The 15853-nt window shown below is 35.9% G+C and overlaps 2 protein-coding genes across 11 annotated transcripts in view; one reads left to right on the top strand and one right to left on the bottom strand.

Moving 5' to 3' along the window:
* The window catches only part of LOC105224140 (ecotropic viral integration site 5 ortholog), a 72860-nt gene that overhangs the window by 16410 nt on the left and 40597 nt on the right, over positions 1-15853 (bottom strand). Inside the window, exons 1-2 of one of the 10 annotated variants that reach the window (XM_049456241.1) lie at positions 4243-4409; positions 3690-3953 (exon numbers count right to left, since the gene is read on the bottom strand). The exons of 7 other annotated variants lie outside the window; for them this stretch is intronic. The gene's annotated coding sequence lies outside the window, so the exon portion shown is untranslated. Of the gene's footprint in view, positions 1-3689; positions 4412-15853 lie in introns of those variants that run through there. 2 more of the 10 variants (XM_049456243.1, XM_049456240.1) reach the window with 2 other exon arrangements.
* LOC105224139 (sphingosine kinase 2) lies at positions 12177-15369 on the top strand. The gene is made up of 2 exons (XM_011202131.4): positions 12177-12772; positions 12845-15369. The coding sequence occupies exon 2, from the start codon at positions 13112-13114 to the stop codon at positions 15113-15115; it is 2004 nt and encodes a 667-aa protein (XP_011200433.2). The 5' UTR covers positions 12177-12772; positions 12845-13111; the 3' UTR covers positions 15116-15369.

The following is a 15853-nucleotide window of genomic DNA, read 5'->3' as shown; positions in this document are numbered from 1 at the left end:
CGACTGTTCCAGTTCTTTTTAATAATGGGGTTTCATTTAAAATGCTATTATGAAATTATTTTCAAAATGGAAACAATTTATCGGTTATTTTTTTCTATAATCACAGTTCTTATTTTCAGCATTTTATGTTATCTTAAAAATGTATGCTTTCAAAAATAATTTTTTTCCAAAAAAAAGGAAACTTAAGACATTGTCCCACCGATTTTCTTACCCAAGCCGCGTCAATGAAGAAAAGCATTCGGCTATGAATGGATAAAAATATTATTTAAAGAAGTGCATTGCAATTATCTTTTTTCAAATATTGTTTATGTATATAATACCGTTCAATTATTTTTCAAATCATTGCTTAAAATCACAAAATAAGCAAGAAATGTCACTTAGATTTAAATGCAGATATCTTTTACTTTTACCGAACTATTTCAACACTATAATTTGACTCAATCACAAGCACTATCTTATGCACACCAGTCGCCAGTTGCTGTTATAATGACAGCTTCGACATGTTCGACATTTATTGCCCTAATTCTTGAGACTCACCAAAAAAATGCGCCTGCTTAATTTCTAAAAATGTACACATAGACATATTGGTGTTCACCATTCACCGCGTTATCAGTAATATTTGACCCAAATCGTTAAACAATTTGGGCAATATTTACTTAAAACGCTCGTTAATGCAGCCAATACCTGACGCACGCCTTCTGTCACTGCCCTGCCTCAAAGCAAAGCGGACTGTCTTGTGCGTGTGTGTGTGTGTGAGTGAAAAAATATAGGAAATGTATTTGTTTTAATAAACAATGCAGCCTTGACCATAAAAGATAAATTCTATGAAAGAAAGGCAAAGGTATACAACAAGAAGTCGAAGGAAGAAAACCCAAAAGATTACCGGAACAAAAAAAGAAATAAATATAAGAAACAAACAAATATGAAATAACAAAACAACTTAGAATAAGGAATTTCGCGGAGTAAACAAAAGTGGTGGGATGGCTTATTAAGGCGATGACGATAAAACTATATTTGCATTAGCCGGCTTTTTATGGTCATACATATATATATGTGTTATTGAACCGCCAAAAATTCACCGTTAATCAATATAATTATACAGTTAGCTGTAATTGTTTGATATAGGTCAGGAACACATAGATAGTTATACAACGTTTTTTGTACTTTTTGTACATACATATATAATAGAAAGAATACAAGCAGAAGGTGTCTAACAAAGGACTTCTAGATATAAATACAATTATGCATAATTTTCAACATCAAAGCTAGATGAATTCCATTTATGTATTATATAATTATCTCTAAGTTCTTAATGACCAAACGTTACAATTTTCAGCTGTGAGGAACTGATTTAATTTTATCCAGCAAAGGTTTACTCTTTCGTTTCTATATTAGAAATACATAGGTACTATTTTAGATTGAGACACTGACCGAACTCAAAGAAATAAATTAATAAAAAAATAAGACAAAACGTTAACTTTGATTGCACCGAAGCTATGTTGAATATCCTTTAAAAATACAAAAATGTTAATCGTTCCAAGAATTTGATTCCGATCGTTCAGTTTCTATGACAGCTATGAACGAATCTTTTACATATGGATTCGAGTCTTAGACCAAGTATCCTCTGGATAGCCAAAACACGCCCCTAATGAAAAAGAAAACAGCCTCAGATGAGAGAAACCCTTTTGATGACGACCGCAAACGTATTAAAGATTACGATTTATGGGAATGTCTGGTCCCTTAATTGGAAAGGTGTTCGCTGCTGAGCTGGTTGATGTCCTTGTAAGAGTAAAAGCTCGCATCACAGCCGTTCAATGAGTGTGATGAACGGGACAAGGACTGAGACGAGTATATTCTAGTGACATTTACTATACTGGCCATATAAGGGAGCGCTAATTCGATGTGGGATTCGTAGTGGGAGAGAGCCACCGTCGCCGAGTCCTAGCAATCTCCCCGGTGGAGAACGTCTAGCTATCGCCCAGTACAGCTGCACAAACCTTAACCTGAGCTGAGTTCTTTTGATTTGAACGTGCCACCTTAACAATTGTAAGCCAAAGATATTTTGCGCTTGTACTTATTGGTAGCAAATGAGCACATAAGGCCTTTTATGAGCATATTTCGTGCCTAAGCCATACACCTCTTGTATAAATTTTCCAGTATTAATTTCAATGTTGCATTTGGTGAACTAGGGTTCTAAAGCGGTCAATTATATTTGCAGTTTCCCAGAAGCGGCAGTAGAATTGCTACTCCACGCCAGCAGTGCGGTGTTTTTCGCAGCCGTTGCCGTAATTGTGGAGTCAGAGTTAATCATTGTTGCGTATGCTGTGCAAAGGAAAAAGATCAGCTACCTTGAGTTACACCAGCCCTTTGACTTCAGATCCGTCGCAGCATCATGATACCTGTCGAAGAACGTTCTATAATGCAAATATGCCTTTAACTTGTATAATCGGCCGGATATATAGGGACAGAACATTAAAAAAAAATTGCTGGACAGATTGTTTCTAGATCTTCTGGTTTTCCAGCAACCAGAAACACTTTTGAATACATGTTGCACAGTTTCTAGAGAGTTTCCTTCAGGTTCTTTGTAGCACGCTTCAGTAGTGTTTGTGAAATACGAAAAGCTTTTTCATTTGACAAATTATCTAGACGAAATTTGGTGCAGACGGCAACGCTACAATCTCCGAACAAATTGGACCACTATAGCATATAGATGTTATACAAACTTATGGATCAAAAACCCCTTAATTTGTCAAGGCATATTTAGCAAATTCGTCATATAGCATATAGCCGTTATTTAAACTGACTTAATAATACTTTTTTAATACCTTAATACGTATACAACATAAGTAACGCCCCTGTAAAAGGTGAAACATAAGTTATGTTTTTACCTCAACGCGGTTCTTGGTAAAAAAAAAAATGAGGACGAATTCGTAGATGGTCGTATCCGAACAACAGCCACGCCCACAAAATGCCATTAAAAGTAAATCCAAGCCTCCAGATACCAAATCTTTGGACATCAGTTCCTATTGCGTACTTTTACCGAAAATATCGTTCAATCTGCCAGATACATACACATATTAATGAAATTCGAAAAGAAATTTTCCCGGCTTTGATCCTGATCCGTGAACAAAGATGTATGAAAGCCTAGCATTATATGATCAATCATATCAAAAAATATCAACATTCATATAACTAAGAGTATATTTTCATTTTTGATCGAAAACTAACAGGAGCATAGCTAGGCACCCGAAGGTGTGCAAATACGCCATTAATTTGCAAGTTTTGTGTTCGAGACAACAGTCGATACTACGTACCGAATTGTATTCGCCCAAGGGGCTATTATTTCGATGATCTGATCTAACGCTGCTGTTTGGTACGCGCTGTAGTAAAAAATCAAAACCACAAAACAGAAGAGACCGAAGTTATGTTAAATTTCCTGTTAAAAGTTAAAATAAACATTTGTATCTATTGAGAGATCTGCATCTTATGACTTGTGTATTCTAAGTCCAATACTTAATTTTTATCTGTGATTATTACCGTTTTTTCGTATGACAAGTTATGAAAGTAATGAACTCGGAGCGCCATGTACTTTTACTTTCATTAAGCAGTGTACCGTAATGTCACTGGGTGAAATGATTGTAAGTGGTTAATAGTGAGATTAATTATTGTTGTTTTGCTTTTTTACTTACACTTGAAAGTAATTATTATTATTTTTACGACTAAATGTAGATATTTTCAGCACTTTTGTGGTATGAATATTACAATCACTAATGTTTTAAGCCGTAACAGCTGTTGCGAGCATGAATATGGCAATTAATTTTTATAAAACTGGTTTTCATTCATTGTTTACTTTAGGTCAAAGCACTTTTAAGCCATAATTAAAACGCAGCACATATTTTCGACTGTTTCTTCATTACGCTTGCGATTATTTTACAGATTTGATGACTAGTACACTTTCACCGCACACGACCGGAGTAAAAGCAATGAAAACAAAAGAAGAGACGAAGTAAAATTTAATACAAATTAATTACAAAAACAATTGTACTTGATTTTTTTAATGCACATCGACAATCTTTGCGGCTGGTTAAACACAGTTTCTTAGACAAAAATCAAGCCAACCACAAAAACACACAAAACAAAAATTGTGTCAGCACAAAAACAAAGCGCAAAACAAAACACTTGACTGCAATAACAATAAATTCACCATTCACCAAAGAGACAGTTTTTCAATTTCATTTTTACCACTCCAAAGTTTGATCGAAAGCTGCCACGCAGCGACAGATCGCTGTATTAAACTGTCTCTCGTTGCGGCAATAGACCGATTAGTTTGATTTTGCGGGAAAATGCAAATGAAAATTTTGGTAATAACAATTAATTGCAGCAACGAATGGACGGACTGACAGCCAAGTAGCCAAATGGCCAACTAAACAACTAAGCTAGCAGTCAGCCGATGGAAATAGGCAAAGAGCAAACGGAAAGTCAGTTAGTCAATCAGCAGTGGCGGAGAAAGAGTGAAGCGTCTCTGCAGAGGCAAGCAGAGAGCTTAGACATGTGCAGGTGTATATGTATGTATAGGTTTGAGTATGCGTGTGTGAGTAGCTGACTATCATTATATGTATGTATAGGTTTGTGCATGCGTGTGTGAGCAGCTGACTGCCAACCAAAGTGAATGCCAACACGGCAAAAAACGCGAAAACTCAAACAACAACAAACTTGATGAACAAAGTTAAAAATGAAGCGAAAACAGCAAAGAGAAAAAAATAACAAAACAAAAAAAAATAATAAATAAATGCATACACACACATAGACATATTTGATACATGACTTTGTTAAGCGGAGAGCAAACAGCGTTGAGAATTTCAAAATACAACGGAGAGTGGAGAAATACCAGTTCACAAAAATAAAATAAAAATAAATAAAAAACGCTGCTTATCATTAACAATTGCTGAAATTGACAAACTCAGACGCTATCAACTTTAACGGCATACATACATATATGCATACACACATATACAGTATAGTATATTATACGATACCCGCATGACTGCAATTACACCCATAAATAGCAACAAATCCCATGCAGGGTCTATTAACAATAAAAGCAGCGAGTAATACTCAATAGCAGAGCTGAGGTAATAGCATTCACAACTGGCACTGATCACTCCAAAGCGATAAAAAAAAAACAAAGCAAGGCATTGCAACAAACGCAACAACAACAGGGTTTCGAAACTGATCTTGTTGGTGTTGGTGCAGTTGCTTATTTGTTGTTATTTGATAATTGCTGGTTTAGCTTTAGCTACTGGCTGTGACGACGTTACCAACTTCGATTATATACACACCGATGAGTATATGAGTGAGGAAGTGAGTAGTTTTTGCAAATAATATAGCACGGATAGCTTCCCTATAGTAGAGAAAAAAAGAAATTGAGTGTAATAGGAAATATATTTCAACAAGGCAATAAGAATAGGGTGTTTTTTTGGGGGGTACAAAATTTTTTAGAGGGAAATTGGCAAATCAAAAAAAATTGTTTGACATTTATATATCAGTTGTTCAAACAAGATGGATACACTTACGCTGCAACCCTGCGCTAACATGTTTCCGACGCCTGAGCTACTGTGGTCCCTTATTATTTAAGGGGTTTTATGCACTTGCAAGTCAAAAAAATGAGGAAAAAAAGATGATGAGCAAAAACCAAAAAAGTTTAGTATCACTATAGATGAATACATGTATGAATCGAGAAATTTTGAATAATTCACCGTAAAGTCTTGACTTGGCACCGAATGACTTCTTCTTATTTCCGAAGAGGTGGTTAACAAGAAATGTTTTGGAGATACCTCAAATCAGAGTAGCAAAATTGCTTCGCGAATTGATTCAAATGCATGAGAAAGTATATATATATACCTTATTGGAGAATATTTTGTAATACAATAAAGCGATTTTCGGTGGTTAATATTTGTTTTTGTTCTCTAACCATGAAATATAAAAGACAACATACGTATGTATGCATAATGATTGAGAGCTCGATCACTTGAAACGAGGATTCGCTAATTTGAATGTTGGTGATAGAAAGACTTCAAGCGTCAAACAAGTGCTCATTTTATTCGCGAATACTTACATAAGAGAATACTAAATAAAAATAGTTGGAGAAATAGATAATGATAAGGTTGATATAATTTTCGCAATATTAAATGAATGTGATCAACTCTTGAGGCAAATGTATTGTCTGCCAGCCTGTCTGGAAAGGAAAACTCAATATTGAGTAAATAAAAGTTGAGTGTAATGCTTTCTTATTCGACATATTTTCGATACTCATGCTTTCCTTTCACATTTAAAAGAGCAACTTTGAATAATTGAAAATATAGAAATAGAATTGGTTTTAATTTTTCCTAATACCATTGATCCATTATGAACAGTGAAAATGATGACAAAAATCCATAAATTGGTCTTCGAATTTCTTCCGCATCCACCGTATTCTCTGGGTCCCAGTGACTATTTCTATATTCTCAGATCTTAAAAAAAATGCTCGCTGGGTAGAAATTTTCGTCGCATGAAGAGGTGATCGCCGAAATTGAGACATATTTTGAAGCAAAGGACAACTCGTACGATAAGAATTGTATCGAAAAGTAGGAGAATCGCAAATACATGTATTAGTGTATCACCCTTGAATAAAAAAAACTACAAACTTTGCCTAAAAAATGTGTTTTACTATGGGAGGCCGAGGACTTTTCAATTGACCTGTGATATCTACATATTATTCAACCAGATGTTATTTGCTAATTTATTGTATGTACTGGTAAACTACCCCAGGTGTTAAATTAATGATTAATACGTCATTTCATGATGACACAACATTTAATTGGTTGGTTTATGTACAATATATTTCTAAGTGTTTGAATAGGTTAGAACAACATGTTTTTATCAGAATTTTGGGGATATACCATAGGTAACAAGTCAAATTCCATACTTGACAAGTATGCGACTTCAGAACAAAATTATTGGAAACTGCTTCGGAAACCCAAAATATTCTATTGATATATAACTTTTTAGAGAAAAAAAGGACTTTACTCAAAAGAAAAGATCGACATAATGTCCTGACTTTGGATTGTGGTCAAGGCCGTATGGACTCAAATCCCTATGAAGCGTGGTAAAAATGTAATCGACATTAATAAATAAAGGCTTTACATTGTAGTCAATAGGAAACATTTAGAAAAATTGGGATTTTAATTGTCACTTTTTCGTTCGTCATAAGGTAGGCACTACCATTTTCAGGAACAGACTAATTTTTAAGAAATCTTGTAAGTAAAAAATATATAGAAATTTATGAAGAAATAACTGAAAAATACTTTTAAATGTTATCGAATTTGATGTTTATTTTTAACTTTATTTACTTTTTGTTTTATGACTAGAACACCCGGCACTGCTATTTTCATGAACACAGCTGTACAGCTGTAATACATGGTGACTATTTATTTAATAACAACTTAAGTTTCATTCAGAAAATTGTAGGGATTTACACACATATGTATGTATACCTTCATACTTCTAAATAGTTGAATATGTGTGTACATAGAAAAATAATACTTAATCAGTTAGAAACATTGAACTTGAGTGTGTGATATAAATTGTATAAACATACATATACTTTTGTATATTTTAGAAATACATATTTACCGACATACCACACTTAACAAGTGTCTAAGCAAGAGAATTATTTACGGTTTACATATATTTGTTTGATTTCTTGCAGCGTCATTCTCTATGTTGTCAGAAACAGCCAATTTGCTATTCTAGCTCAAAGTCCTCCTTTTGCTTCAAGGTCGAAAAAATGTACAACAGTATGTTCTTAAATTTTCTATATACCATTAATATTTTATAATATGTATAACTATATTTTTTGGTTTAAATATTAAGGCTTAATTGAATACCTTTTAAAATAAGACTTATCATTGATTATCAAACGAATTAAATTAGAATTATTTGCTCGTCTATGAGAGAAATGTGGCAACTGTGAATACCATGACAACACAACTTTTTATTTTTATTGAATAATAACTAACACTTATTTCCTGGTGGGCTTGGATGATGGTGGAGGAAACTTAAATGCAAGCATTCAACACTGCTTCAAAAAAATTGATCATCCGCCCTGCAGTCCTGATCTTCGGTTGGTTAGACAAGTGCAATAATTATACTTAAAAAAATTTTTCCACCAAAATTTTGTTTCTCATTTTTTTTTCGAATTCATTTGTGGAGCTTCAGTATTTTGGAAAGCCAAATTGTCATGTGATCAAGCAATTTATTGTATAGAGTACACATATTACCAGGGATCAATGAAAAAGTGAAATGTCATATTATATAAACCTCTGATTTACTATATTCATATAAGCCTCTGGGAAAATATTTGTCCAAAAAAATGAATAATAAAACTAGTATGTAGTACTAGTAGTAGTAGTAGTCTCGTCGTCCTGATCATTTATATACCTAAGTAACATGTGATCCAAGCAAGGTTACTTTTTTCAATAGCCTATTTTTGACAGATCACGGGTGAGTCGTGTCAAGCTGTCATATTATTTTTGTTCACTATTGTTTGGCATTTCATCATGGAAAGACTTACAAATGGACACGTTTACAAATCGTTAAAATTTATTACGAAAAGTCACGTTCTATAAAGGATGTGTTTCGCTCGCAAACCCAACACCCATCTCGGGACCCAGCATTCATTATTGAAAAACAGCCGTAGTTGAGGTGTACACAAAGATCCTGGAGAGTCGATTCTGCGCCGTGTGCAGCAACTCGGACTGACGTATGGAATGACTTGGTGCATTTTACGTCGAAATCTTAAATTGAAAGCGTACAAAATACAGTTTGTGCCAAAACTGAGGCCGTTCGACATACCCAAGTGACATCGCCTTACTGTATGCGCTCTTGAAAAGTTCAAAGAAGAGCCGACGTATACGCCAAAATTTGTTCAGCGATAAGGCCCATTTCTGGCTTAACGAGTAAGTAAAGAAGCAAAAATTGCGGCATTTGGGACAAAGACCAATCTGAAGAGATTCCAGAGAAATTATGCCGGTGAGAATGTAACCGTCAATGAAGGTGCCACTTTCCAGAGAACACTTCGGTGGGCAGAATATTTCACGTTTCGAGCCGGTCGATTACCCACCAAGATCGTATCGTATCACACCGTTAAGCTTTTTTCTGTGAAAATAAGTATGTAAAGTCTAAACAATCCTACTTCATTCAAGCCTTGGAGCAAAACAACACGCGAGTAATTGAAAATTGGAACGGATCAGACCCAGCTGCGGCCAAAAATTGAAAGAGATAATCTTCAAAAAATAAATACCAGAGAATGTTCTTTCAAATGACAAAAAAACATTTCACATTATATTTGAAGTTTCTGTGTTGTTTCTTTAAAAAAGTAGGGAACATCGAAATGGATCATTCTTTATATATGTATAACTCTATATCTATATTGTTTAGTTTTAGGAGATATAAAACTATTATACTCTCTGTTGCAACATGTTGCGAGAATATAAATACAACAACCAATAGATTATCTATTAGTAAAATGCTGCGAAAACAATGATGTGAAAATCAAACATTAATAATAATGGCAATTTGTTTGGATGACGCAATGTCGTTTTACTATAAATATAATACATAATTTGCTTAGCAGTGATTAATGTTTATTAACGTCACGGAAATATTTCAAGCACAAAGGAAAGTCGGTTGAGTTTTTATAGGCATCTGAGGTTCCCATTTAATAGAGTCATGTATATAAAAATGCTTTTGTGACAGTGTTCTATAAACAATCGTGTCTAAAGTTTGTGAAACGTAATTCAATTGTATTTTTTAAGAGTAGATTCAAAAAAATAAAGTAAAAGAGGAATTCCATTATAAGTTCATTTTTTTACACAAAATTTTTTAATTTTTGATTAAATACATTAAATGATCGTAAATTAAAAAAAATACACTTTTAGTAAAAAATGAATCATCTAAAATTTCATTCCACAATCAATAACTTTCTACGCTTGAAACTCAATTCTCTTTGTTCTTACAGCGCCGAAGTAGTCTAAACAAAATTTTACCCATAATTACACGGCCGCATACATATTCATATACATACATACACATAAATATATGTGGGTATTCGATCAGCTTTGTGTATTTATCGGCGACCTTAACCGACAGAACCCATTAAGCCGCGAGTGCCGTCCAATAAGTATGTACATATGAATTTCCACTCCGGCACTCGAATTATTATTCCAGCTTAAAGTCAATAAACACAGTACTCGTACTTGTTGAAAAGTACTCGCGTTTCAAAATTGTACACACACACACATACAGCCGTGTCTAAATAGAAAATAAGCGACACAGAGACGATCGAGTCATCAAATGATCGCAAACACCTTAACTCAAACGACGAGTAATAACTCAAGTCGATTTTGTTGGAGAAAAGTGCCGACAAGTACACATCGGTATATACGAATAAGATCGACAGTTTAAATAACAAATTGAAAAACGCTATAAGGTTTTAATTTTTTTTTTGTAAAAGAAAAAAAGTAGTCAAGAAAACATTTTTTTTATAAAGGATATCGATTAACATTGGTTTTAAGAATGGGTTAAATCAGGCTTCCGAAGCCAAAAATTATATATACTTACATATATGTAAATAAAATATACATATACATATATAATATATAAATTACCAGTGTGACGAGCTGGGTCGAATTAGCCATGTCCGTCTATCCGTCTATCTGTATACAAGCAAACTAGTCCCTGAGTTTTTGAGACATCGATCTGAAAGGTTGCAAACGCCCTTTTTCTCCCCAAGAAGCTGCTCATTTGTCGAAACAGCCCATATCGGATCACTGTAGCATATAGCTGCCATACAAACTTTTCTATTTGACAAGATATCTTCTGGTATAATCTTCGAAGAATTTCTTCGGGTCGGCCCATTATAGCATATATGTAGGTTAGGGTAGGTTATACTGGCCGGATATCACGCTATACATAGACCTTAGTAATATCAGATGGAGGTTCAGTTTAATTTTAGATGAAAAACTCATCACACAGAACGACAATAGCTGCCTTACAATATGGTCGATAAAAATCGTGAAATATTTTGTATTTTTGAAGGGAAGTTATCGTTTTTTCTTGTTTTTTCGGTGAGAAGTAATATTGTTTTGGTGTAATTAATTTGAAATCGTAATATTCAGTAGGTTTTGGCAATTAATTTTTTAACATGAAATTGAGGTTATCTCACCTCATCAAAAATACATATTCCTGTTTTTTCGAAGAAATGATCTATTTGCCATTTGAGATCCAAGAAAATATAAATATTTTTAATCATAAAATATGATGTCAAATAAACGTTTACAAGAAGAGTGGGTTAATAATGAAGGTTCTGATACTAGCTCCTTCGATAGCATTCACATTATCGCAGATATTGATAACTATATACCCAATCCCAAAAGGTTTTATAAACCAGATGCTTAAAGAGTTTGAGAAAATTATAATTTTCACTGAGTTCATCCTTACTATAACGAATGTATGTATGATCATTGCTCAAACCACCGCCCAACATATTATATTATGATGGATGGGAGGGTATGGTATATGAGGTACTAAAGTTCCAACTAGCTTAGGAAACAGTCTTTCAATAATTTTTCCTCCTAAAAAGGGAGAAAGACTAGAGTTGAGACGAGCTAATTGAAAACTGATTTCCTTGTTGAATTTAACTGACAAAAAAAAAAACTACTGGCAGTTCTTTGAGAATATCTGGAACGATTATTTCTTGCTTATCTAATTCACAAATATCTCACAGATTATTTATACCTTCCTCTTTCATATTCAGTACTGTAACCAAATTTTATGATTGTGCTATTCGACAATAAAAATATATGTAAAATATACTTGTTGAATGATCATGGCTCAAGCACAATTATGTCAAAGTAACTGATCTATAAAAAAAACACACATCAAAAGGAATTCTAAAGTGCTTTACTGAGTATTTCGCCGCTTTTACTATTGTTTCTAAACATTTGACATGGAGTGTATAACACAATAGCCAACAACCACATAATATATACATATGTATGTACGAAAACGCTTGCGCTCTCAAATTATGAGTGAACAACAACAGCACAATAAAATTGCGTTGCGATAAACAAAAAGCTAACAACAAAAAACTACGAGCTTTATATTAGCGTGAAACATTGAACAAATCACACATTGGAAAAAGCTGCGCTCCGTGGGTACTGTATTTCGTCTACTGCCGCATAAGATCAGCAACGCTTCATCAGACGAAGGTAAACTGGCTGGCAGGTTGACTGGTTCACCGATAAACGGGTATCATACGGAAATCAAAGGGGATATATAAATGATAAATATAAATGAGCACAAAGTGAAAGAGTAAAAGTTGAAAGGTAGACGAAGATAATGGTGCAGAAGGCAGTGTTAAATAGTAAATCAAAGACTAACTATAGCTGGCAGCGCAAAGAGCGCAACGAAGAGTGACACAACCAACATACAATTGTATGTATAACAACAACAAATAGCGGTAAGGAGACGCTATAAATTCGAGAAGAGGAGTATGTAGCTGGTTTGGTGGTCAAACAACAAAAATCGTCCAACGAAGTAAACAACGAACAGCGGGCCAACTGTCAACTCTTATCGGACTACAGTGCGCCAAGCTAGCGTTAGATAAAGAATACATACATATCTAACGGTTCTGTTTTATTTGATTAGATTTGGAGGCAAAATATCGGGAATCGTAAGTAAAAATTAACAAACAACAAAACAAAAATAAAAAAAAAAAACAAACTGATAAAAATATTTCTATCAGGAAATTGTGAACTTTCAGCACAGGTGTTAGTGTGTAAAGTAAATCGGTGGATTACGGTGTTGTGCTGTGCGCGAACCACGCAGGTAACAAAGCAGCGAACAAAGTGCAAAGGGAGTGTTACGCAAATTCGAAAAAGCAACGAAAACAACTGCTTAGTATTGTGAATAATTAAATGATTTTCCTCGGTTTAAGAAGCGCAAAAGCATCCTCAAAGAAACGAACTCAACGAACTACTTATAGAACCCACTAAGTTGGCCACTAAGCTGCATGAGCAGAGGAAAAGTTTTAAAAAATCCGTGCAAATCGTTTTGTATCATTATGGATCCTTGCAATCTGTCACTCGACTTGTCCGACACGCATTTCGTGTATGACGATACGGCTGCCAGTGCTGTGAGCAGTCCGTTGACACCCACGTCCAGCGTAACGAAAATCTCGCCTACGGGTGTCATCGAGCTCAGCGAACATTTTTACATCAATAATAAGCAGAAAGCACCCATCCCCGTCGAGTTGAAACTAAATGGCGAGGGCATATATTTGCGCCGCGAAACTGGCGAAGTGGACGAAATCAATGAGCAGCGCATACGTATGGACGATATTATAGGCAGTAGTTGTGGACCGAGTATGAAGAAGAGTCATCGCGTCTCTTTGGCCCCCTGCCGTCGCATAGATGAAGAATCCGAAGTTGAGCAGGCGACAAAAAAGGACATTAGCGCTTATTTACATATATACGCGTATATAAAGAACGAGAAGCACTCGATGCGACGAGAGCGTACCGTGCGCATATTACGTTTTCGTTCCTTCGATACGTATGAGGAGAACTTAAAGGTGGCCGAACGTTGGCATCATGCAATACGCATTAATAAAGCGGCGCTCAAGCATGAATTGGTCGAGAAACAATTGCTGATTTTTCTAAATCCCAAATCCGGTTCGGGTAAGGGACGTGAAATGTTCCATAAACAAATGGCGCCCGTGCTGAAGGAAGCCGATGTGCCGTATGAATTGCACGTGACCGCACATTATAATTTTGCACGTGAATATGTGCGCAAACATAGCGATCTCTTGCGTAGTTATAGTGGCATTGTGGTCGCATCGGGTGATGGACTCTTCTTCGAAGTGCTGAACGGGATAATGGAACGTGAGGATTGGCGCGCAATTACACGACAATTGCCGCTTGGTATTGTACCCTGCGGTTCGGGTAATGGCTTGGCGCGCAGTATTGCATATCTTTATAACGAACCATACGGACCGAAGCCCATATTGTATGCTACATTGACATGCATTGCTGGCAAGTTGGCGCCGATGGATCTGGTGCGTATCGATATTGGCAAAGAGGGTAAAGCCTCAGAGATGTACTCATTTCTATCGGTCGGTTGGGGTTTAATCGTTGACGTTGATATCGAGAGTGAACATTTGCGTTCGATCGGTGCATCACGCTTCACTTTTTGGGCTATACGACGGCTGATTAGCTTGCGCACTTATAAGGGCAGATTGTCCTATATACGCTGTGACCGTAAGGATGGCCGTAAGGCCTTTGGTACTCGCGTTTCCACAGTGTCGAATGAGGAACGACGTTTGCCACCCGAAGTACAGGAATTCCATGATATACCAAACACGCCGGCGGGCGCCAAAGAAGATGATTTCTACTCAACAAATACTGGCACCAATCGAGACGATGAATTTGGTGATGCCATATCGTTGGATCATATGAGCTTCCATTCCAATGCTGATAGCTGGCATTCGGCTGTTTCGAAACGCACAGCTTACTTCTCGCTCACCGACCAAAGCATACGCTCGCGTCGCAGCGTACTAAGTCGCCTCGAATCGATCAATTTGGAATACGAAAGTCGTCGCCCACCATCCACAATACCGTCACTGGATCTGCCGGTGCCTACAGATACTTGGCACACCGAGGAGGGTGAATACGTTATGGTGCACGCGGCTTACACCACACATCTGTCCGCAGATTGCTTCTTTGCGCCTGAGTCTCGTCTCAACGATGGCATCATCTATCTAGTTATAGTACGTAGCGGCGTTGGACGTTCGCAGTTGGCGAATTTCCTACTTGGCATGAGTTCAGGCACACACCTGCCAAAGGAGCCGAACAAGTATATTGAAGTGGTGCCGGTACGCGCTTTTCGCATCGAACCGAGTCCCGAAAGAGAGGGCATTATGGCGGTGGATGGCGAACGTGTGGACTATGGTCCGCTGCAAGGTGAAGTACTGCCAGGCATGATCAAAGTCATGGTGCCGAATGGAAATGCCATCGACTAGCGCACAAATAGCTCCAGTTGACACCGAAAACACATCTACATGCATATATGTGTGTATTTAGTGAATATATTCAGCAGTTTTTACATGGCAAGTATTTGTTGTTCCCAAGGCCACATCTAGTGCGGTTTGTTTTTAATCGTAATAAGTATTTTATTGTTAATTATTCTATTATTATTAAGTATGTACGAATGTTGTATGTGGAATCATACGTGTAAACATGGAAATATCAAATAAAATACATGAATGTGCTACAATAACCTACATGTGTTCGTATGTATGCGTGTGAACTGCTTAACAACCGAATTGCCAGTTGTTCCACTTGCTATCGCAGGGTGATAGCAGATGGCTGATCGAATCAGCCGAAGTTTATTATTATTGACAAAGATTAGATTGTAGCGATTGATATTTTCAAGATTGTGTTAAAAAGTATGCAATTCTAACGTAATTGTGAATGTGCAATTTGCTTATCAGAGGGCAAAGCACGATTTTCCAATAGGAATGCTTTGTTTTTAATTTTTCAGTTTGATTTATTCATTTATTGATTCATATAGTATAAAAGCGCTTATTGATTGTGCAAACCGCCTGAAAGTATGCAAAACTTTTTAATACATTTTATGTATTTCCATTAGACAAAAAAAAAGCATAATAATTACAGAATACAAAATAAAATTCAAATTTACAAAACTGAAGTGTTTGGAACATAGAGGCATTAGTACTATAATACCGTCTTGGTATGAG

Source organism: Bactrocera dorsalis, chromosome 4 (genome assembly GCF_023373825.1).
Source record: "Bactrocera dorsalis isolate Fly_Bdor chromosome 4, ASM2337382v1, whole genome shotgun sequence".
NCBI lineage: Eukaryota > Metazoa > Arthropoda > Insecta > Diptera > Tephritidae > Bactrocera > Bactrocera dorsalis.
This window is presented reverse-complemented; position numbering and strand designations above follow the sequence as displayed.

Coding starts and splice junctions, on each gene's coding strand:
- LOC105224139 (XM_011202131.4), top strand. CDS start 13,112: ATGAGCAGAGGAAAAGTTTTAAAAAATCCGTGCAAATCGTTTTGTATC.